Source organism: Doryrhamphus excisus, linkage group LG17 (assembly GCF_037039965.1).
Source record: "Doryrhamphus excisus strain RoL-2023G ecotype Guam linkage group LG17, RoL_Dexc_Guam_v1.1, whole genome shotgun sequence".
Classification (NCBI taxonomy): Eukaryota; Metazoa; Chordata; class Actinopteri; order Syngnathiformes; family Syngnathidae; genus Doryrhamphus; species Doryrhamphus excisus.
Window position 1 is genome coordinate 17503343 of NC_136373.1, and position 25045 is coordinate 17528387.

General features: G+C 41.9%; 1 protein-coding gene across 4 annotated transcripts; it reads right to left on the minus strand.

Annotated features, from left to right (window-relative positions):
* Positions 1 to 3201: 3201 nt before the first annotated feature.
* On the minus strand, positions 3202 to 24788 carry shc1 (SHC (Src homology 2 domain containing) transforming protein 1). Of its 4 annotated transcripts, XM_058083966.2 has the most exons (13): positions 24567 to 24788; positions 14126 to 14290; positions 13475 to 13545; positions 12547 to 12610; positions 10837 to 10956; positions 9444 to 9497; positions 9112 to 9163; positions 8540 to 8666; positions 8224 to 8371; positions 7253 to 7310; positions 6975 to 7091; positions 6413 to 6660; positions 3202 to 4889 (listed from the first exon to the last, which is right to left on the minus strand). In XM_058083966.2, the coding sequence occupies exons 2-13, from the start codon at positions 14285 to 14287 to the stop codon at positions 4761 to 4763; spliced, it is 1350 nt and encodes a 449-aa protein (XP_057939949.2). In that variant the 5' UTR covers positions 14288 to 14290; positions 24567 to 24788; the 3' UTR covers positions 3202 to 4760. The 4 variants fall into 4 exon arrangements, with proteins under 4 accessions (XP_057939949.2, XP_057939950.2, XP_078653807.1 ...); XM_058083967.2 differs by lacking the exon at positions 14126 to 14290; XM_078797681.1 differs by lacking the exon at positions 24567 to 24788 and having other exon boundaries at positions 14126 to 17886.
* Positions 24789 to 25045: the final 257 nt, after the last annotated feature.

Consider the following 25045-nt stretch of genomic DNA (forward strand, 5'->3'; position numbering starts at 1 on the left):
GTAGTTGGCGATGTCAGTAGTAGGTCCTGTCCACACCGGGTCCGATTAGTAAACAGTTGCATCCCAGACAGGAATGGAATACTGGATGAAGACCATGTATAAGCTAGCATGATTATGTTTGGAAGTTCAAGTACCCGGAGAAGGCCCAGGAACACAAGGAGAACATGCAACGCCACACGGAGACGCCCAAACAGATATACAAAGTCATATCTCCCGACCGTGCGGTTTCCGCAATCTAATTTTCCAAGAATTATAACTTCTTTCTAAAAAAATATTTTTTTTCCTCTCGGTTTGCATTTTAATGCTCCAAAAAAGTTGTTATCCCCAAACGACTTAAATCTTCTTCTCATAATTTTGACTTTATTCACATAATAATATTTTCCACAATCTAATTTTCCCAGAATTATAACTTCTTTTTTCATTCATTCATTCATTCATTTTCTACCGCTTTTCCTCACAAGGGTCGCGGGTAACTTTCTAAAAATAAAAATAAACCTCTAAGTTTGCATTTTCATGTTCCAAAAAGCAGTTTCCTCCCAAACAACTTAAATCTTCTTCTCATAATTTTGACTTTATTCATGTAATAAAGTTTTCTGCAATCTAATTTTCCAAGAATTATAACTTATTTCTAAAAAAATATTTTTTTTTCTTCTTGGTTTGCATTTTCATGATCCGAAAAAGTTGTTTTTCCCCAAATTACTTAAATCTTCTTCTCATAATTTTGACTTTATTCATGTAGTAAAGTTTTCCGCAATCTAATTTTCCCAGAATTTTAATTTTTTTCTAAAAAAATTTTTTTTTCTCTCTATGTTTGCATTTTAATGCTCCAAAAAGCAGTTTTTCCCCAAACTATTTAAATCTTTTTCTCAGTATTTTGACTTTATTCATGTGATAAAGTTTTCCGCAATCTAATTTTCCAAGAATTATAACTTCGTTAAAAAAAAAAAACATTTTTCCTCAAGGTTTGCATTTTCATGATCCAAAAAAGCTGTTTTCCCACAAACAACTTAAATCTTCTCATAATTTTGACTTTATTCATGTGATAAAGTTTTCCGCAATCTAATTTTCCAAGAATTATAACTTATTTCTAAAAAAAACCAAAACATTTTTCCTTTCAGTTTGCATTTTCATGCTCCAAAAAAGCTGTTTTTCCCCAAACTACTTCAATCTTTTACTCATAATTTTGACTTTATTCACACAATAATGTTTTCCGCAATCTAATTTTCCAAGAATTAAAACTTCTTTCTAAAAAAAACAAAAAACAATTTTCCTTTTTCCTTGCATTTTCACGCTCCAAAAAGGATAGAAAGAAGCTGGCTGATATATGCATTTATTTATATATACAGTATATATGTGCAATGTCCATTTTCAGTTACAGGTGTAAACACGTTTCCCTAAAAACAACATACAAAATCAAATCACCTGTGCACATTTTTTTTTGCCTCAAAACAAACTTTTTTGGCTTTCTTTTTTTTTTTTTTAATTCCATTTTTTAAATCCAAAAAGCACGACAGCATCGACCACAATATCACCAGCGACAAAAAGCAACAACAAAAAAAAACCACGTAGAGAATCTTCATGCGACAAAGGCAACTGTGATGAGCACGAGACCACGTCAGCAGCGAACACGCAACTACAAGTCTTAAAGCAAGTGGTTCCAGCCAGGTACACTTTGGGCTAGCGTGTCATGGATGTGACCTTCTCGTATGTCAAGATGTCCCAAACCCCTTCTGGATCTCAAAGCTCCCTCTCGGTGAGGTGCGAGCTCCGCTGACCAGTCAATGTTATTTACAGATGCGCCCTCCCCAAAAACCCCAACAGGTGACATCAAGTATCTGTGACTCAATAAGCTTCAACGTGCGACGTCGGCCGTGGCCGCCGCCCGACGGGCTCCTTTACGGACGTGAGAGCTGGGTGACTTAAGTACGTAAGGTGACTGCACTCAAGCGACTGCATCCGAGAAACAAGGCACGGGTTGAATCTGTGAAAAAAAACCCACAACATGAAGCCAGGAAGGGTGACAGAGTGTGAAGGTCATACGTCGTGTCCTTCAAAAACTGCACAGTGAGGATTCACACGTTAAAATGTATGAAGAAACACTTAAGTCAATTTTTTTTTTAGAATTTTGCACAGCAGCCTGGGTGAAATACTGCAGGTCGGCGTCGGCATGGTCGCCCATCCCTGCGACACGGCAAAAGACTCTCATCCCAGCAAAATGAAATCCCTGAAATTCAAGCCCAAAATTCTTATTTTTTCTTACCAGGCAAAAAAAAAAAAAAGAAGACATTTCAGTCAAAAGTTCTAACATAAGCAAATCATTTTAAGTCAGGGGTGTCCAAACTTTCTTCACCGAGGGGGCCACATGGTGAAAAATGGCCGCTTTCGTGTTTTGGAAAGCAACATATAAATATGATAAAAGGTTTTATTTATTACAAGAAAAAAAACTGCATGTCAGCTTTGTGATTTTTTTTTTGCTAAAGAATCACCAAAATATTTTCCCCAACCTCATTATTCAACTTTTCTAAATGTATTTTTAAATGGAATTTGTCATTAATATTCCAGTGCTATGCTGCCAAAAATAATATTTTCACTCATAATATCGAGTAGTCTTGTGAAATTTTATTTTATCTCATTGTAATAAATGATAAATGAATATTTTGACGTCATTCTCATTTTTTTTTCCCCCATTTCTGCTCTTTTTCCCCAAACCACTTAAATCGTCTTCTCATAATAACTTTTTAAATTATTTTAATCAATTTTAATAATAAATAATAATAATAATAATACATTTTATTTGTATAGCGCTTTTCAGAGTACTCAAAGATGCTTTACAGTAGCGGAAAAGCAACATATAGATATGATAAAAGGTTTTATTTATTTCAAGAAAAAAACTGCATGTCAGCTTTGTGATATTTTTTTTGCTAAAAAATATTCTTTTCGTAATATCACCAAAATATTTTAAAACATTTTCCCCAACCTCATTATTCAACTTTTTTAAATGTATGCACTTAAATCTTTTTCTTCTCATAATTTTGACTTTATTCACAAAATAACTTTTTAAATTATTTTAATCAATTTTAATAATAAATAATAATAATACATTTTATTTCTATAGCGCTTTTCAGAGTACTCAAAGACGCTTTACAGTAGAAAAAAAGGAATAAAAATAGTTGAGTAAAAGCAGAGTAAAAGATTACAATACATTAAAATACAATATCCATATATTCATTCAGAGCTAAAACAAGGCTAAAAGCAGGGAGGGGCGCATCAAAAACGGATTTAACAGGTGGGGGAAGGTCGGGGCAAGGAATTATAACTTCTTTCTAAAAAAAAAAAAAATGTATATTTCAACACTACGCTACTAAAATTACATAATTTTTTTCCTTATAATAACATCATTGTAGTAAAATTACAGTTTTTGTTAGAGTACAACCTTTGTCTCATACTATTTGGACTTTATTTTTTGTAACATGTAAAAAATATTTTTTCCCCCCATTTGCTGCCTTTTTTTAATTTTGGAATGTGCCAACGAAAAAAAAACAACCGCATGCCCCAAATGGCCCTCGGGCGGCACCTTGGACACCCCTGTCTTAAGTAATACATCACTTCATCTATTGACTGAACCCACAGAGCAGAAAGTAAACAGCCACCACAGCCTCCAATTAGCACCTGATTAAAAAGATTAAAAAAGATTAAAAAAGAACAAATTTTTAGATGGACATGATTTCCTATGCAGTTTGCAGTCTGTCCCAAAAACTTCGCTTTTGGGACAGATGAACGTTAAAAAAACCAAGGTTCTGCATACGCTTTAAAATGAGCAGTTGGCTCCAGTTGGCGCTGTGTTGTGCAATGATCTTGTCCACTTTCTCATGCACTCCAAATCATGATTAAAGTAAAAAAAAAATCCAGAGTTGTGATTTTGATTGTTGAAAGGTATTTGCAGTGCAGTTGGCATTGGAACATCACATGACTAGTACTACTACTACTACTACTACTACTTGCTACCTCGTTGATATACGCAGCATTTCATTTTTGCAAATTCCAAGTGGGTCCTTTTCCGTTGAGCCGTTGTTTTAATGTATTTCTTGCATAAACGCGTCGTAGGTGCGGGGAAGCCTGCCGTGGATTGTCGATGCAAACGAGTCGGGTGTCTTGCGGGTGACGTCATCGCACCGTTTACAGGAAGTCCCGTTTCTATGAATTGGACAAAATCCATTTGTTTTCATCTTGTCTTTGGCATGACGGGCGAATATTAAAAAATTAATACATGATGATGATGATGATGATGATTGGCATAACAGTCCCAGGTTTGCATCCATGCTCATCACCAGTCCTAAAAAGGGGGTGTGGGGGTCTGTGGGGGGGTGGTTGATGGAGATGCTCTCCAAGCTTGAAGGGAGAGTTTGTGTTTTTTGAGGATTAAAAAGACGGAAAGCCGTCTCTCCATGAACGCATGCGAGCTCATGTTGTTCCATTGCTTTAGTTTTCCACATCGTTCCGAGCGGTCAGCAACTCCACTTTCAAATTAAGACTTTTTTTTTTTTTTTTTAGGAATTGCATTTTCTTTTCCCGGCTCCTCCCTGCTTCACCGTCGGGCGTTTGGTGGAGGGACTGCGATTCACAGTTTGGTTTCCAACAGCAGCACGGCAGAGATGGGGGTTCTTTTAGGGCGGGGCCGGGGGGCGTGGTTTCGATGTGTGTCATGACGTTTCGGAGCGAGCGTGCTGGTATCGGGGGGCGGAGCTTAGGGATGAAGGATATCATGCTCTGCGCTCCACCGGCTGTTGCAGACACACTTCGCTCCCCGCCGACACGATGGGGAGTCGGTTGTCCATGTGGTAGCTGATCAGGTGACTCACGCTCTCGAACCGATGGTCTTTCGTACGAACCTACGAGCACAAGACATTTTTTTTTATTTTGTTAAGTGAAATTTCACATGTGGAGTGGGTGTCTGTTACACTACAAAGTCACTATAAGAGGTTTTGTTGGAAATATTCAATACCAAAAATGGATTTAGACGTTTTTTTATAAACACAGATGCCCAAAAATAACAACGTATTTACACGTCTATTACTGTTTTTGTGCATTTGATAGGCGCTAAGCTGAGATGATACGGACGGGAAAAACACTCATGACAGGAAGGAGGAAGTTGGAGAGCGTCAAATGCATCTACATGCATCACACAACAATATTTATTATTGATTTTTGTCTAAAAATTAATTAAAATAATTATTTTTTTAAATAACATACATGTATTGCTAGTCTTCTAATAATATTGATTTTTTATAAATGACTACATGAATAAAAAAATACCTATATCAGTAAAAATTCTATTCTAGTCTTCCAACAATATTTGTTGACTTTTGATCGATTATTTTTTTCAATTAAAAAATATCAATTAAAAATAATTTTTTTTTTTGTAATTCTAGTTTTTAACAATATTTATTGCTCATTTAAAACACACCAGTACATGAATCCATAATTGTTGTGTCATGACAGGAAGGAGGAAGTTAGAGAGCCTCAAATGCATCTACATGCATCAAACAACAATATTTATTATTGATTTTTGTCTAAAAATTAATAAAAATAATTATTTTTTTTAAAGTATTGCTAGTCTTCCGACAATATTGATTTTTTAAATAAATGACTACATGTATAAAAAAATACCTATATCAGTAAAAATTATATTCTAGTCTTCCAACAATATTTGTTGACATTTGATCGATTATTTTTTTCAATTAAAAAATATCAATTAAAAATCAAAATTTTTTTTTTGTAATTCTGGTTTTTAACAATATTTATTGCTCATTTAAAATACACCAGTACATTAATCCATAATCGATGTCTCATGACAGGAAGGAGGAAGTTGGAGCGCGTCAAATGCATCTACATGCATCAAACAACAATATTTATTATTGATTTTTGTCTAAAAATTAATTAAAATAATTATTTTTTTAAATAACATACATGTATTGCTAGTCTTCTAACAATATTGATTTTTTTATAAATAACTACATGTATACAAAAATACCTAAAATATCAGTAAAAATTATATTCTAGTCTTCCAACAATATTTGTTGACTTTTGATTGATTATTTTTTCAATAAAAAAAATCAATAATTCTTTTTTTTTGTAATTCTAGTTTTTAACAATATTTATTGCTCATTTAAAATACACCAGTACATTAATCCATAATTCATTTAAGTTAAGAAACAAATCAAAATGTATATTAAAATGAATAATTACATGAAAAAATGATTCAATTCTAATTGTAATACTACTATTATGATATTATTTGGACTGAAATTAAGTGTTTTTTGTTTAAGACGTTCTAAAGTATTCCAAAAGTGTTCTTAGGTTTGGTCCATATATTTGAACGCAGCATACAACAAACGTCCCGCCCGGGACTCACCACTCCCTCCGGGTCGACCAGAAGCAAATGTTTGGCTTGTCCGCCCTGCTGCCCCGTGAGGACGTACTGTCCGGGCGTGGTCCCCGACTCTCGCACCAGAAAGTCTCCGTCTCGGTTCAGCAGCCTCTCGGATTCCCTGCGACTCAAGCTGCCGTGGAACCAGGTCTCGCACTGTAACTGCTCCACCAGAGGGGGCGCTGCTGTCGTGGAGCCCGGCCCGGGGCCCCCTAGCGCGTCGTCGAACGGCTCTGGTAAGACACGTATTTTCCTGAAACCTAGCTATGTTTTACTGCTGATTACTGAAGAACGGAAAAAGGTAGAAACAAATTGTTTTTTTCTGATGAAAGACAAGAGTCTAATCTTTCTTTTGGTAGGGTCCATGTTTCTATAAACATAGAACGCAATATTCTGTGTGCCTTGAAAGATCAGTCCAAATGTTCTAAAACGTCTGGGATAATAAACATGAAACCTGAGCAGGAAGACGTTTCTTTTGTCAGTGTTTTATTGTGGAGATATTTCCCCACCTTGGAGTGCTGTTATTGTGAAAGTACCAGGAACTTACTCATGTCAAAAGCATCTCTGTGAGCGTTTCCATTTGAGGCAACCGGTGGGCGGGGCTTATCCACGTTGACGTATGAAGGGTCATCAAACAGTTCTCGTCCTCCTTCTTTGGCACAGACTATAAAAAAACACACATTGTCATTTTTGTTACCGCAACCAAACGGGGGAGTACACACAGCACGGGATGACTAAAGGAGATTCAACAACAAAATTCAACATTTTATCATTTTCACGGTTCTCAGCCTGGACGCCAACCTTGGAGGACAAAGGGGGGCTCACCTGGCAGAGGCGGCAGAGGCTGCTTGTGAATCTCATTCTGACCCGGCTGTCCGTAAGGCTGCAAACGCAACAAAGGATGACGTTATAATATGACGTAAATAAAGTCAAAATATTATGTCAGTTAATTCATAATTTGAAGAAGAACAGAAGTTGGAATAGTTGAAAAATAGGGGAAAAAAATAAAGTCAAATATCAATAAAAAAGTTCTATTCTAACGAGAAAAAAGCCACAATTTTATTGGAACAAACTTGTAATTTTATAAGGAAAAATAATGTAATTTTAGTCGCATACAGTTGGAATATTAAAGGAAAAAAATTTTAAGTCGTAATCTTATTAGAAATAAAATTTGAAAATAATTATAGAATAAATAAAAAATAAAGTTGTAATTTAGTTTGCAGAAAAAAATAATGTCCCAGAAAAGTTCTATTCTAACGAGAAAAAAGCCACAATTTTATGGGAATAAACTCCTAATATATCATTTTAGTAGCATACAGTTGGAATATTAAAGGAATTTTTTAAAGTCGAAATCTTATTAGAAATAAAATTTGAAAAGAATTATACAATAAAGAAAAAACTAAAGTTGTAATGTCCCAAGAAATAAAGTCAGAATAATATATTATTATTATTATTATTATAAATTTACATGAAGAAAAGTGCAACAGAAAAGAAAACATCAGCAGAAATGGATGTCATTTTACGGCAACAATGTCAACATTCTAAGAGAAAAAAGTCATGTTCTGTTGAAGAAAAAAAGTAGCAATTTTGTAAAAACTAACTCATATTATTATGAGAAAAAAAAGATGTAATTTTAGTGGCACAGACATAAAATATTAAACAATTTTTCTTTTTTTAAGTTAAAATTTTATTATGAAAAAAACCCCAAAACAAAGTAGTAATTCAATGGGCATCCGTTCATTTTTACGATGCGGCCCTGGCTGGAATAGCGTCATGTACGTCTGTGTATGTCTCACCAGTGTGGCGCCCGGACGTGTTCTCATGTCAACCAGACCACCAGGGGGAGGCTGTTTACCAGGAAAATTATTATAGTACGGGACCTCGGGCAAGGGAGCAGCCTCGTCATCCTCTTCCTCCCATGCAGAGCCATCAAATGGAGCCATTCTACGTGGCGTCAGACACAAGAAACACAACATGCTTTATTTCTTACGGACGTGCTAAACAATTCAACCAATCAACGGGTCTAAAAGGAGCAGGAAGAAGCTTATGTCTATTTAGCATGTTGACTTTGTGTGTTTCTGTTTTGTCATCAACAGAATAGAGGTTGTGTACCTGTCATGAGGCGTGACCAGTTTGGGCGGGTTCTTCAGGTACTGTTTGAAACGCAGCTCAAAGGCCTGGCCGATGGTGCTGATGACTTCCTGGGCTAAACCCTCGGAACACTCGAGAATATGACATGCTGCAAAAGAGGAAGACAAGTTGTCATCCAAAAGTGGAAACGTTATCACATGGAAAATAAAGGCATAATATGCTCATCTCCGGACTATTTGCTGAATGGTTGCCACAAGTTGGACACCTTTCCAAGGTTACTAGAGCAATCTGGAAGTAAGAATTTATCAGTGTCCTAACTGTTAGTAATCGGAATAAATGAGCTCGGCAGCTGTCGGGAAGTTCTCGGGAGTGCTTGGAAGTGTGACCAATCACTGCACACTGGTTGTGTCCGAAAAAGAGCCGGGGATGGAGTGAATTAAACAGACCGGAAGATCTAGAAAGCTTTCCGTGCAGGTTATGGTGTGTAGTTGAGTCCACAACTCAATATTAAGGGCCCAAAATTAGCATAATAGATTCCCGACACACACGGCACAGTGGATGGGAATTGCAAAAAAAGATTTTTGTTTGCTCACCTCTCTGGTTGACAGGGTCTTTGGCCACGTATGCTACGTACTCAGCCGTGTCCTGAGGCAGACAAGAGGAGGTGATTGGGGGGGGGGCGTCAATACAGGAGGAAGAAGTCAAGCACAGGTTTGTGACAGAAAGGTGGACAAGAATAGAGACAAAGCGGTAGTCTTTCCAGTTAGAAAAAAGATACACAGAGCTGGAAGAGAGATAACGAGGAGTAATAACAAGATCACGCTGGAGTGAGTGGGAATCATTGGAATAGAAGATGACAGAAGGCAGGAAGCAAGGCCGGAAAAAGAGAGAGAGAGAGAGAGAGAAAGGGGCTCGGGTGACTCACTGGGTCTCCTCCAGAGGCAAAGGAGATGGACTGCATGTGATGATTGGCGATTATCTGCGGAGGAAAAGAGGGCAGAGGAGGAGAGAGAGACATGGAGGACATGTGGGAAGGGGATGAGAGCATGTGGATGAGGAGACAAATGTGAATCATTACTGTACTACTGGGAGGAGGGCTTTGTTTTTCCCGTCACTGAGTGCCGTCAGCTTCGATGGAGATACAAAGCTAAGGACAGCACGGTTGTTGACACGGTAACGGATGATGGATCAATAACCAATTAACACTTGACAATACTCTCAGTGTTTAGCCCGAGGCTTTGTTTGTGAAGGACTCTTGTGAAAAAGCACCGTCATCTCCATCTCCGACAAATATCTGCTCGACCGGCTGGACACAAACAACGTACAGTGTAGCATAGCAGAGGTTCTGGTTGTTTGTTTATCCTCATTAGGGTGGCGGGGTTATGCTGGAGTTTAACCCAGCTGACTTGGGGTGAGAGGCGGGGTACACGCTGGACTCTCACTGTGGTTTGCTGGAGTCCCAAAGCTTTAGAAATGCCTTTATAACCATTTCCACACTGATAGAGCTCAAACAATAGTCATTCATTCGTTCATTTTCTACCGCTTTTTCCTCACAAGGGTCGCGGGGGGTGCTGGAGCCTATCCCAGCTGACTTGGGGTGAGAGGCGGGGTACACCCTGGACTCTCACTGTGGTTTGCTGGAGTCCCAAAGCTTTATAAATGGCTTTATAACCTTTTCCACACTGATAGAGCTACAAACTATAGTCATGTAAACACAAATTTATTTGAATACAAAAAGGGTGAAAATGTGTCAAAACATGCCCCCCCCCCAGTGTGTTGCCCTGATTATTACTATTATGGAGCTGCTGTAATTAAATCCCACATGTGGGATGGATGTGAAATTTCTCACACAATGACTTTGAGGTGTTGTGGAGTAACGCTGTAAAACCCGGTACACACCTGAAGGGGACTGAACACTGGAGTCAGGTTGCTCTAAAAACATGGCCGCCATCAGGGGCTCGGGGCGACTGATATGTCTAATGATGCTACAACGTTGAGGATATCTGTATGGCATGCATGCTAGCAAAGCGAAAAGAAATAGACGCTTTCACATGGCGGTGACACGCCAAGAAGATGGATATCCACATGTAGCGTACATGACGGCAGATGTTGGCGTTCCGGTCCGGAATTTGACCCGAAGATGCCAAATGTCGCTGCTGTGCTATAATTTGAGTGTCATCATCAAGTTACACAACAGCCGCTGGGCCGTGTGTTTTCGCCATAATTGCTACTAAATGTGTATTATTTGGATTATTAAGGTAATAAGGACGCCATTTGTGTGTGTGTGTGTGTGTGTGTGTGTAAGACTCGGCCCCCACCTGTTTGCAGTCGGACGCCAGCAGGTTGAGGCTGCTGGTGGAGATGGTGAGGCTGATTGTCATGCCAGCAAACTGCAGGTTGCTCTTGCCCAGAATAGACGTGAGGCAGCGTGAGGACGGCTGTGAAGGGCAGACAGCATGAACAAAAGGTAACATTTTTTTATTGTTGATAAGTGTGTGTGTGTGTGTGTGCGTGTGAAGGGCTTGTGACTGGGGGGGGGGGTTGGTGGTGGTTAAGAGAACAGCTGCAATTGTGAAAGCGATCCTGTCTGCCATGCAAGGCCAACTGTGGACGGGATGATCCACATAGGCTGGGACAAGAACATCACACACACACACACACACACACAACGAGTCTGCCAACCTGCTCCCGGTCTTGTGGTTTGACCCATAAAGACTAGTCAGCGTGTGAAGACAATGTTGAGCCAGACTAGAATGCCAGTCCGTTGGAATAACGGCAGGCTTGTTTTGTTGTCTGCTCTGTTCTGCTCCATGCTGTTGTGGCGGAGGGCCAGTGAACATGGCCACCTGTCTTTTCGTTTTCGGGAAATACTGAGAACAGGCGGCTGTTGGAGCTAATCTCCGGGCTTCGGACACTAGCCCGGGGGTGTCTAAAGCTTTTCCAGCCGGGGCGACAAAGTGAAAAATGAAAGGACGCACATTTTGTAAAGCAACAAGTTTGATATAATTCGTGAAACTCAGATTTGCTGTTTTTTTTCCTGATTTTTCCGTTTTTTTTTTTTTACTTTCCAGATATTTTTAAAAAAATATTTTTATTCTTGTACTACTGTCACCTTTTATGCAACCTAATTTTCCCTAAAATAAAATATTTTATCCAATCCAATCCACTTTATTTATATAGCACATTTTCCAAAGTGCCACACAGACTAGTAAAATAAAAAGTAAAAATAAAATACAATAAAAGTACAAATTGAATTTAATCCAAAACTAAAAGTATATAAATAAAATAGTAAAATAGATATTAAAATATTAAAACAAGAAGCAATATGTACAAGGTACATTATTTAAAAAAAAAAACAAAAACCTTATTAAAAATGTATTTTTAAATTTATTTTATTATTTAATTTATATTTTATTTTGTTTCTCACAGTAAATGTTTAAAATGACGTTTTTAATGTCAACTTTACGCGACTAAAATAATCATCTTTTTCCTCATAATATTACCATTTTTTTAAAACTTAAAAAAAATAATAATCATAAAAATTATGACTACATTCCCATAACAAATTCTGCAGATTTTTCCGTTTTTGCAGTTTTCTTATTGAATGATTTCTTAGAATGTTGCTGCAAGGGACCTGCACCTCTGCACTAGCCTCTTTCACACAGTGATGTCACATTTGCATGCGCCTTTTCTACACAACCCATCAAAGGTGGGAGAGTGATGCAATCTTTCCCATGGCTACATGATTGGCAGAAAACGACGATTGACAGCGACGTCTCGCCTCTATTACCAACGCTATCGAGCGAAGGGCCAATAAACACCGCGCTACGGGTCCCACTTTGGACATTACTCCGCCTGTGATTACCTGTGAGCAAACTTCTATCCGCGGGGGTGTACAGTCGAGCTAAATCCAGACCCGAGTAGCCGACTGACCACAGCTCTTCTCCAGAAAACCCTTTACCACTGCCCCCACTTAAGCGGTATGAATAAATAATGTGGGTTTGGGTGTGCGTGTGCACGCTGTGTACCTTTCTCCTGCGCTGCGCTCCTTTGGCTCCAGGCACAGCCTCGCACACCACCGAGATAGCCTCCCTGAAAGATTTACAAAATTAATTCAGAGACGCCTTCCTGGATTCGCTTGTCTGGATGGAGTGATTGCATTAAGCCTCCACGGGCGGGTGGGGGGGGCGGGCGACGAGCTTCTGTCTGCGACACAGACACAAACATCGCGACGGAAACCAGAAGGAAACCACCAGAATTCCACAGGTTCTAATTTAAGCGGGGTCAAGACAGCGGCAGACGCTTGCACATCATGCAAATAGAGGCGCCGAAGTCGACAGCAGAAAAAGGGCGGAGACATGTGGTGCGTGTCTGGACCAATGGCTGACTGGGCGGCCGGGAATGAGGCGCTACAAATAGTCAGACAATGAAATACAACAATACAACAAAGTTGGAAAAAACACAGCAGAAAAGTTGTGATTTTACGAAACTAAAGTCAAATATTAATAAAAAAGTTCTATTCTAACGAGAAAAAAGCCACAATTTAATGGGAATAAACTCCTAATATTATGAGGAAAAATAATATCATTTTAGTAGCATACAGTTAAATATTAAAGGAATTTTTTTTCAAGTTGAAATCTTATTAGAAATAAAATTTGAAAAGAATTATAGAATAAAAAAAAAAAAAAGTTGTAATGTCCCAAGAAATAAAGTCAGAATATTATGAGAATAAATTTAATGGATGTCATTTTACGGCAACAATGTCAACATTTTAAGAGAAAAAGCTTGTATTCTATCAAGAAAAATAGAATACACTTTTGTAAAAACAAACTCATAATATGAGAAAAAATGATATCATTTTAGTGGCAAAGACTTAAAATATGAAACAATTTTCCATTTTTTCAAGTTGTGGTATTACGAAATAGTCAGCAACAGTGTTGAAGTGCGGGGGCTCACCTGGTGACCTGAGTTCTGGTGTTGAAGTCCAGCGCTCGCATGGATTGTAGCACCTCCACGCACCCCATGTACTGCACAGGAAACAGGAAGGAGAGCAGGATGTGAGGAAATGTGACTTCAAACATTGAATGGAGGCTTTGTGATGGCGACAGTTTGACTCGGCAACAAAGGAATTATGGGCCTGCAGAACTGAAAAGGTCTCAAATGTCAGTAGCGGAACATTCCGTGTGACGCCGGCGACATCATTGATGAAAAAATGGGCCACTTGATTAGAAACAATTGACTAGCCCCATACCGGCTAGGCTTACATGCAGTCAAATAATCCGATCATAACCAGAATATTAGCAATAACCTGGTTGGACACGACCATGTTAACACCAAAAACCCAAATATTACCCCTGGGTAACCCCTTTCTATCTGGAATATTGGGTCATCTCGGGAAATCCCATCAAAAGGAATATTGATTTATCCCGATTATTCCCAATGACCATGTATACGGGAATAATCCTGTTTGCTCGGGCATGGAAACGGGTATTCCGAATGTTTCAGAAAGCGGAATATTGACTGCATGTAAACGTAGTGAGAGGAGACTAAAGGTGTTGTGTGGGGCGTTTACGGTACACACTAGAAGTCGAAGTGGCGTTTACGTACCCGTACAGTGTAGGAGACACCGGTGGTGCTGACCACATTGTCGGAGTGCAGCCATCCCCGGGTGGGCTTGTTTACAAAGGAGCCGTGACGCGTCCACTCATCTCCTCCCAGCTGAGCTCCCTCTACCCGGGCCCTCCTGGATGCCCCCCCCAGCCGGTTCATGTCCTGCAGGGGAGGTCGAGGAGGAGGAGAAGGAGCGGTTAAAGGGGGCAACGGGTGATGCGGCGGCGGCGGCGGGGAGGAGCTGGAGCTGCTCCTGTCGTCCCCTGGAGAGTGCACAGGCGCTTGGGGATGCCTGCCGGAGGCCGCCTTGAGGCCTCGGAGAAGAGTGGCGGAGACGCCCAGGCGAAGAGAGCCCATTCTTGGGAAGAAGGAGCAAAGGGTGGTGGGGCTGTTCTCGGGCGGTCGAGGAGAAGAGGGGGGCAGGATGGGGGTTAGAGAAGAGGAGGACAGAGAAGAAGGTAAGCCAGGAGAAGGAGTGAGCGGGGTGGCGGGGCTGGAAGCGGGGAAGGATGATGGGTTGGAGTTTGTCTCGTCGGTGGAGCTCAGGGATTCACTCCTGAAGTGGGTGTACTTGGTTTTTGGGACAAGTTCCATCTTATCTTATCAGTTTCTAGGTCTGCACAAGTCCATGCAAGTTCTGGTGAAGTTTTCTTTTTTTTTTTTATTTGATCAAAGTCTCTTTCTTCCGGGATTCAAAGTGTCCCTCCCATCTGTGCGGTGCGGAGCGCACCGCTTCAAAGATGGCTTCATCCACAACAAAAGCGGGGTTAAAAAGGTCTTTTAGAAAAAAAAGCGGCGCTCCTGGTGACGGCGGGATACGGATGCAAAGAGTTTGTCGTGAGCGTCGCCATGTTGACATCGGAGTTCATTGTGTGTGATCAGCTCGTGACGTCTGGGTCAAGTGAATTGGCCATCTTGGAAAAACAATATCTGGGACTATTTTGTTAATGGCTCTCAGCGACACAGCTGTCAGCGCCACGGCGGAGAATCAACGCAAGTGATTGTTTCTCGGCACCCCCCTTGCATGTGTGTGTGTGTGTGTGTGAGAAGCAGCTCCCTCGGCAGCTTTGTCCAGCTTGACACAAGCCCATAAAAACCCTATTAGCAGCCAGCGAGCGGAATCGCAAGGGGGTCGTGCGCACTAACAAGGCGACGCACACACACACACACACACACACACACGGCTTCCACTGGTCAAGACAACACACACCTGCAACCCCGGATGGGCCAAAAAAGAGAAAGCAGGCTTACTAATATATGGCTAGTGTCCAACTCCTGGTAACAGCACCCTTGTTTTGTTTTGTTTTTTTTAAAGCACACTTAATTCTTCCTTCTCCAAACAATTTGGTGTCCGCCCTGAACGTCCCTAGCTCTCTCCCTCTCCGCGTCGTCCTCCTGCCTCTTCTTCCAGATGACTTCTGGCTCGGCCTCCTTGCCGTCTTTCTCTGCGCTCCTGTCTCTCCTCTCCCGGTCTCCTCGCCTCTCCTGGAAGTCTTCCCGCTTCCTCCACACAATGTACTCGGCCAGCCTCTGTCTCTCCAGCGCCTCCGCCCTCTCCCGCGCCACCACTTCCTCTCGCCTCTTCCAGATGATCTCCCCCTCTCCCCCTCCCGCGGCTGCTTGTCCGTTCTCCAGGCTTGCCCTGTTTAACAGCTCGTTTTATAGAAGTATGAACCGCCCCCGCTCGGCCCCCGCTTCACCTGGATACTGCTACTAGCGCCCAGACATGTTTAGACACCAGAAATCAACGCTAAAAAAGTTAAGACTGAGCTGAGCATTCCTGACTGAAGTTCCTGATATGGCTGAAAAGAAGTGAGGCCGTCGTGGTTTGGAGTTAGTCCCCAACGGAGCACCATAGGAAAGTGATAAGTCCTGACATACACACAGTAGCACGGTGGTGATGTAACACTAGAGGATGCAGGTCATTGGCTAGTGAAGGCCAGCGGGTTGTTGTGATAGTAATGAGACCTGATTTTGGAGTACTCTCACGCCGCCACTGCCGCCGCCGCCGCCGCCCCTCGCCTTTCAACGCCAGTTACCTGAGGGAAGAGCAGGCCCGCCACAGATCAACCATGTTCCTGTCTACCGACTGCATAGTCCGACCTTAAAGTGAAACAGTCTGTTTACACGCACGGTTCCCCGTACGTTCCTCAAAAGGAAACAGTCAACCTCGCCTGCAGAACACCGGCACCACGGCTTGGCACCAATAAGCTGATGTCCCACGCACCAGCTTGGTCGTGGGTGAAGAAAAAAAAAAAACCCAACCCACAACCACTAGTCTAGCACCACAGAGGGATTGTCTAGCAACGCGTGTGCTAGTCATCCATCTGGTCGTGGGTTAGAAGCACCGTGGAGGATCCGCTCACACGCGTGTGCTGCGAGACAGCCCGGGATGGTCTCCAGGAAGCTGAGAAAGAAGTATGGCGGGAAACGGCGGCCCGACTTTGCATTGCGTTCAAACAGATTAGCAAGCCCCGAATACAAATGTCCTTAATTAGAAAAGATTAGAAAAGATGGTGTTAAAGTAGCATGACGGAGTGTAGGTCAGGTGACGACCCCCTACATGGGGGGGGGATCCTGAGTCGGCTACACCAACAGTCTGGGAATGATGAAGAATTAGCTGCATCGAGGCCAGCTACGCATCCTCCCGTTGATTTTTACTAAGGTGAGGTGAGGACAAAGACGGCTGTGGAGACTCGCCGTTGGGTGAACACGCAGACTGACGAGGGAGGGAGGGTGGGGGGGAGAATGTGGGGGGGGGCAGGTGACCTGAAACAACCCTGATTCTCTCAGACTGGTGAGCGCAGGCGTCTCGCGTCTGAAAAAAAAAAAAAAAACGGCACACTCGAGCGAACGGAGCAGCACCGGGTTTAAGACATCACACAAAGAACTTTCACATTTTTGCTCCGTCTGCAGCTGCAGCCCGTCGCCATGGCAACAGACAATAAAAAGAGATGCTGAGTCGTCAGAAAAAGAGCTTTGGCAGCATCCAAAGTCTCCACGTGTTGTTATTAATTTGTCCGGTAGAACAGGAGCACAAAACTCCTAACTCGCCCCCCCCCCACGTCTGCCCGCCCGCCCCTGAAAGATCAATAGCTTTCAGGAAATGATCAAAGTTGGAGCGGCGTCGCGCCAGATGCTATAAAAGCCAATCAATGTTGACAGGACACGTCGGCGGCATGCAACCGGCTCGGCAACTAGCGCGTCTGCTAAAAGTCGGCCATAATTGAAGTGTAAAACTTGCATAAAAACAACCTGGATATTTAAAGGTAAGGACTGTAAGACATTCCGGCAGCAATCATACACTCGGACACAACAGGAAGTCAACAAAAGGAAAAAGTGCAGTCATTGTTCTAATGAGTTAATAAAAACAGAGGTGACATCTTTTAAACTGGCCTCCATAGTCACATGACACACATGCTGGACATCTTCTCCTTCCTCTTCCCGCCGCTACGTCCGAAGCGTCCACTCCCCGGACAAAAACAAAACAAAGCCGTGCCGCTCCTCTGATGCGCTGGATTGATTGACAAAGTCACTGTCCTCCCCTCTCCTCCGCGTCCTCCTTTGCTCCCTCGCTCTCGGCAGATGGTGAAATGGCAGCGCCGCCGGGGCGGACAATGGCACTACTTCATCGTGCGCTCCCCTCGTCTGTCCCTCCACTTCCACTCCGTCTGTCCTGCCCTCCCTCCTTCCCTGTCTGGGTGGGTGACGCTGCCTCCCATTCTCGCCCTTACCATCTCCCAGCATCACTCTCTCTCTTTGTAACACACACACACACGTCTGACGCCTCCCCCATTCCTGTTTCCTGTTTCCTGCCCGTCCCCCCCTCCCCTCAGCCTCTCGCAACCTCAGTTTAGCTGTGTACATGTGTACGCACAGCAGGATGCTCCCGCCGCACATTAGCGCTCCGGGGGGAGATGGAGATGTGGAATAAGTGAGGCAAGAAGGGCTGGCAGCGCGGGGGCTTGATTGCCCGCGTTGCTGCTGCTTTACTCGTGTTTGGTAACCCGAGAAGTGAACGAGTGCATCGAGGGCAGTGATAGTTCACCCTCCCCTCTGTGAGGATGACACGAGGTCACACGGCGCGACCTTGAGGAGAGGTTGTCCCAGCAGAGTGGCAGCCATGGGCGCTGAAGCAAAAGTGCAAAAAGGAAGCTGAAAGGTTGTGGAAACGCAGAGGAAGTCACCCAAAGACTTCCACGGGAGTCCTCAAATGACACTACAGGCGCTGCAGTACCACACTTGGCCACTGCAGGCGTCTTCATTCAGCAGAGCTAAAATGTGAAGGATCCAAATCAAACACCTCTGCTGTGCTGTGATGAGTGGAAGATAGCCCACAGCGTGAATAAGAGGTGTGAATACACGCATGACGCACTGGAGCAAAGGGCTGCGTAGAGTCTGACCGCCACATCCATCACCACTGCCACAATGTTTAGTGGACTGCGTTACGGACCAGCCATCCATTTTTTATGCTGCTTATCCTCCTAAATTTTTGTTGTTGTCCCATTCCTGTGTTCTCTGTGTCTTAAAATGATCGTGTTGTAATTTTTGCTTTCAATTGAATGCATCACTATTTAAAACGGATTAACAGCAAAAACCCTTCCAAATGTTCCCTTGATGGATTTATACGTTAGAAGTGTCAAGCAAGAGGATGACTGTCACATAAAAAAGGGAAAATGTAGAATTAAACGAAAGGAAGTCATTAAGCCAAGGAGAATAGCGCTATAATGTTTTTTTTTCCTGGTAAAAATGAAAATGCTTGTTTGAAAATGACTTCTTAAATTGAGAATGATTATGTTTCTGGCCTATAAATGTAGTTAGAATGTGGTACTCTGGTGTTAAACCATGCCAAACTTTCAGATATGGAGGTCTGCACATTTGGAAGTGAGCCCTGAAAGAAAGTTTGGGATGGCTCGAAACACTCGGTTTCAAAAGGCGTGGTCAAACTGCCCCTTTGTGATGTCACAGAGGAGCGGATTTCCTTATATTGGTGTATAATACATCAGTGTCCTAACTGCTAAGCGCTTGTTTGTGTAGCATTATAGAGTGTGCATGCAGGGAGCGGGGTTGCTAATAGTGGCCACATTAGATGTTACAGGTGCTGCAGAAAACCTAATGCTAAAATGCTAAAGCTACTTAGCATTGAGAGACGTTTTCAAGTAACCTCTTTTCTTGAGAAACTTTTGGATCAGATTATTATGGATTTACTGTCTGCTAATGCATATATTTTTTGTTGTAATATTTTGACTTTATTGCCTGAAAATATAATGACTTCCTTATAATATTAATCATTTTCTCTCTAGAAACAGAATATACAAAAAAATTATAAAATTATTATAAAATAATAATGAATTGTATATATTACCCATCAATTTTTATTCATTTGATAATTTATTCTGTGAAAAAGTAATTTCTGTCTTATAACGATATAACAAAAATTTTGAATATAATATTTTGAATGTTTTCTGAAAATGTTTGTCCTTAATGTAAAATAATAATAATAATAATAATAATAATGTCACTGTGGCTATGATACTCCTTTATTGCCTTTCTGTGAAGTACTTGATCATGACTCATTAGAGCGCCCATTCGTATGTGCTCGCGTGCTGGTGCTTGTGTAGCATTTCCTTACCACATCTTCCAGTGGCCAACACAGGTTGCTTGTGAGTCACCCTAAAAACACCAGAGTGCACGTGAGCACACACACACGCACACACACACACACACACACACGTTGCCGAGCCAGTCAGAGCGTGTGCGCAGTTGCTGCTGCTGCTGCCCCGTGCGGTTTTCCTCACCTCCCAGCATGCACTGCTCCCCAGTGGAGCCGTGGAGAGAGAGAGAGAGAGAGAGAGAGGTGGGAAGAGGATCAAGCACAGACACACAATGTTAGGCAGCAGAAAGCGCAAACACTGAGTGGGAGAGAGTAACCGGCGAGGGAGAGGAAGATGAAGTGGGAGAGCAAGGAAATCATCCAGCGAGCATGTCGGGACACGGGCTTTGGAATGACGGGAATTAAGCGAAAGAAGCGCATGTGTGTAGGATGCTTGTGTTTCAGCACGCCTGGCACCGCTTTGTCTCCGAGCGTACAGCTAGCCTACATACTGGGAGATAACACACCAGATGCAAAACACACACACACATGGCGGGTCCAAAGTCTAGGACTTAACGAGCTGTTCGACACTAAACGAGGCTGATTATCAGATCTTAGTTTACCTTTCTGATATTATTATCTTGGCAAAGAACGTGTGTATATCATAAACGCTCCGATTGCCGCATTCATTAACCAACATTGGTTCTGTTGCTGGTTGAGATTTGGGTAAAAACCAAGGTAGAAAATGAAACATTAGATTAGTAAGAGAGAGGCCCGTCTGCCCGTCTCGCTGCGAGCAACGCAAACATGTGAGCTGGCTATTTTGGGTTCACCCCCCCACCACCACCGTGCCCCTCTACCACACTCCCACATCTCTATCTACTTCCATCATTCCCTCTTACATCGCCCCCCCCAAACTCGCTTCAGCCGCTTACCTCAACACCGCAGGTCCTCAAAGGGCACGTGCGGAACCACAACTTACCAATTGACTTCCTACAAGGGGCTTACAAAGAAAAATTAATCTCAATTAACTCATGAAACACGTGCATGTCACGTAGTCACAGCTTCTTCTCTAGAAAGTGGAAGTGGTTAAAGATTGACTATCACGCTGACAATGATTTTTCAAGTCGATGAGTTAGACTGCGGTTATGAACTTCTCGTTTATTATTATTATTATTATAGTATTATTGGTTTGCCTTTGGAATAGCACTTAAAGTGGACCTATTACTAGTTATATATTACTATGGTACCCATTATGTCATTGTATGGTCATATCACCTTGCACTTCGGTACATTATTAAAAAAATAAAAACCCTAAACTGTATTATGGAAAGCAGGAAGTGAACAAATGTAACAGTTACTGATTGTAAAAGTACCAGATGGAGGGGTAGGATTTAATAAGCTTTGCTTCTTCCTACTCCTTTTGAACATGTGGAACTGTGAACTGATTATGAGTTGTAATCTGATGTATTGTAATCTGTAATCTGAAATTGTAATCTGATTCAAATGAAATAAAACCATTACCATTAGGTTCATTTTTCAGCTCTTTGTATTGACTTGTGGACTCCTATAGAGCAGCAACACACAATACCCTACAAAAAGCTTTCTAGATCTTCCATAATCTGCACCTATTCCCGCTGTATTTCCTTGGATTTGTGCTTCCCGCCAAAACGGTCTGTTTGAATTCATTCCACCCAGGGCCCTGTCTCGGAACAAGAACAAAAAAGAGAACAACAAGAAGCCTGGAACACTTCATGTTCGATCCCAGAAGACGGACACAGACAAAGAAGAAACGCAGCCATGGCCTATTGACAGATGACCTCGTGCTTTGACCTTGAAAACAACCTCACCTGTCACTACAACGCACCCACACTGACAAACAAACACACACTGTATTACATCCTGTTGACGTTTACGTCCCCTCAGTGTTTTACTGATTGCATCATATTCACAACTTGCACAAACCTGCCAAAAGGAAGCTGCAGCAACCTCAAGTGTCAAACTGGCGCCGTCCGTCAGAGGCAAAGCCGTCAGCATTGATTGATGCAGTTTGAGAGCAATTGGACAGATCCAATTTGAAATCAAGTGGATTTTTGGATTGAGACCTTTTTTTCTGGCGGAGTGGTCTGAGATGCTCCGTTAAGACTGACACATGGCCGTCTCTGTGTTTGTGTTGCTTCGGCTCAATATGTCTTGTTTGTCCGACTCTTGACACGGGCCCGAGTCTCCCATTTTGGGGGATCAGTCGTCTTCTCCGTTTCATCAGCGCAGGTAGCCTGAGCACTTGAGCATATAATATCACGTCAGGGGCGGCTGGTCCCCGGCGGTGTGGCCGACCCTGATAAGAGCCTCCGGTCCGCTGCCTTCACTGGCCTCAATCATTCCCAATAGCCTTCAGTCGGTTTTCCGTAATCGTTGTTCACCTTTTCTTTGTCAACTTTCACTTGCTTTTAGGTGGGTTTTGTGTGACACGCAGAAGGAAGTGGTGCACCATATCGGGTTTACACTTGGACTGCGTACCGATGCCATCCCATCGGATGCTGGAGCCTATCCCAGTGAACTTTACAGAACACCTATAACAACCAACTTATCACAAGAAATCAAAGTAAACACCAAAAAGGGACGACTTTGTGCGTCTTTCTAAACAAAGTACGGCACTTTGATTGTGGTTCTCAATACTGCAAACAACAAACAGCTCAATTCCGTGTGTCGGCTTTGAATTTTGTCCCGATTTAATGCAATAATGGAAGCTGGAGCGTCAGGCCGCCGCTCATTGTTGTCTATTTTCGACTCCAGGTTGTCAGCACAATCCAAGTGAAGCTTTAGCTCCACATGGGTCAATGTCAAGACAACGTTCACGGCTCCAAAGTTAAACATTGAGCTGTTGTCAAGAGTGTCCCAACTCCTATTCCTCACGGGATCACAGCAGACCGAAAAAGTGAAGAATGAGAGGACCACTTGGAGATTTGTTGTGTCTGCAAAGACGACTACGGTCAAACGTAATTGGAATTCAATAACACATCAATGAATTTTGCAGAAAATTCTTAAAAACAGCAGAGTGCTCCTGTCGTCTAGAGGATCTTTGACTAGTGCTTTTGCAGACAATTCCTAAAAACAGCATAGTTGAAAATTTTTCATTTTTTTATACATATTTAAACCAATGAACAATTACCACAAAAGTTGTCAGTTAGGCCATAGATGGACCAAATGAATATGAAGCAAGTTAGTGGATTGGTCCCCAACAGAAAAGAGGCAAAAATGCTCTTTTTCACTCTTTTCCAAAGTCAAAGCTGATATGTGTGTTTGATAATAGGTCTGCTTTCATGGATGATGAAAGAAATAATCCCATTTGAGAGGCTGAAATCTGAGGATATTTACATATTTAAATGCCAAAACGATTAATCGATGACCACAACACTTGTCAGTGAATTGGGTAATCCCTTAATCACCGCAGCTCTACATGTAACCCCCAAAACGCCACAAACCGAGGACCACCTGTACAACCCAAATAATGAGTATGATGATGTCAACGTCAATTTATTAAGGACAGCCCCATTATTTTCGAAGGGGGAACCAAATATAAAATTAACATTGCAGTAACACAAAACAAAAACACACTGCTCTACCACTTCCACAGTCCCTCCACACACACACACTGTAATCCACTTCAATACAATACAGCATCAGGACGTCATAACCCAAAATAGAAAAACAATATGAAAAGCAGGAACCTCCTGTTTATAAGTGAGAAGATACATTTGATCTCAAGTTCTTCAAAAGAAGAAGGATGATTATCCAATCAAATGGGGCTTTGAACTTGAATGGCCTGCAACCTAATGACTTTATCGAGTTTAGGGACTCTTTGTTGGATGATAACGATGAATCAACTACTTAGAATACTAATATTTTTTCTAGAATAACTTATGATAATATTCTTCCTGTAATATTATGACTTTGTTGCTATAATATTATAACTTTTTCACCAAGCTAATATTGCTGAAATTCTGGCTTTATTTTGATTTGTTTCTCACACTATCATGACTTCAAAACAATAACATTTTTTATTTAATGTTATAATATAGAATTGGCAAAATATTAAAAGAACAAAGTTGTATTACTTCATTGTCATAGTTGTTTATTTCCTTATTGGCTGCCGCCCCCGCCAACTTTTTCACCTTTATGACTTCATTCCTATAATATTTTCACCGTATTTCTAATACTAGAACTTTTCCAGACAACCTCATTTTCCCAAACTGACAACTTTGTTTTTTTCTGACTTTAAAACAATAAAATGAAGTTACATCTTTTCCTTGTTAGACTACAACTTTTTGCCTTAATATTTTTATTTAATTTGTGTAAAACAACGGCTGATTTTTTTACATTTTTGCTGTTTTTTTGTAGCTTTCTTGTTGAATGAAATGTTTATAATGTGGCCCCCGGGACGGACTTTGATCCAACCTGTGAATTTGCGGGAATGTGAATGAAGAATGGTAAATATGAGGGGAAAATGGCTCACATTACAACTTTTAAACTGCAGCCTTTTTTCTTATATTCTGTAATCTTGTATTCTGTAATCTTACATTAATTTTGGGGTGTTAAAAAAACGACTCGCCGACCGCAAATGGCTCCCGCGCCTCACTTTGGACAACCCTGGCTTATGAGCAGTCACTCTCGCGACAAACGTGGTGGCCATTATTGCCCCAAATATGACACAAGGGGCGGAAGTCACAAAGATCCTCCCTTTCGGGGCTTCCGCCAAAGTAATACAACAACATTCAGGCTTTTAGTAAAAAAAAAGAGCGTAGGTCAGGTCAACAAACAAAAAATGGTCAACTTTTAACTCACCAGCTCTCTTCCTCCCGTCTTCTTCCCTTCGTCTTGTCCTCAGAGTTGCCGCCGCACACGCTCATAAAAATGCAACATGAAACGGGAAGAAGATATCGAAAGTTCTCCCCGTCCCGGCCCAGAATGTGTTGATAAAGTTGATAAGAATTGAGAGTTTTAACTTCACTTCTTCTTTCCTCTTCTCGCTTTCCTGCTCCCTCCCCCTTCATGCCCCCTTCCCTTCCTCCCCCCTCCTCCTCCTCCTCCTCCTCGATCACGACACAAGTCACTTCCGCGAACTAACCATACGTCACCCGCGTGCACGTGTGGCCTCGTCTGCAGGTTGCGGAAATCCTAACATTTTGGAGACAAGAACTGAAATGACCGGAAATGGAAACATGCTAAAAATTGAAAGGTTCCGTTTGCTTTCTGTTGTTACCAAAGTGTTTTTGAATATTCATTTGTTAACATCTTTTTTTAATTATGTGTGACTTTCTTAC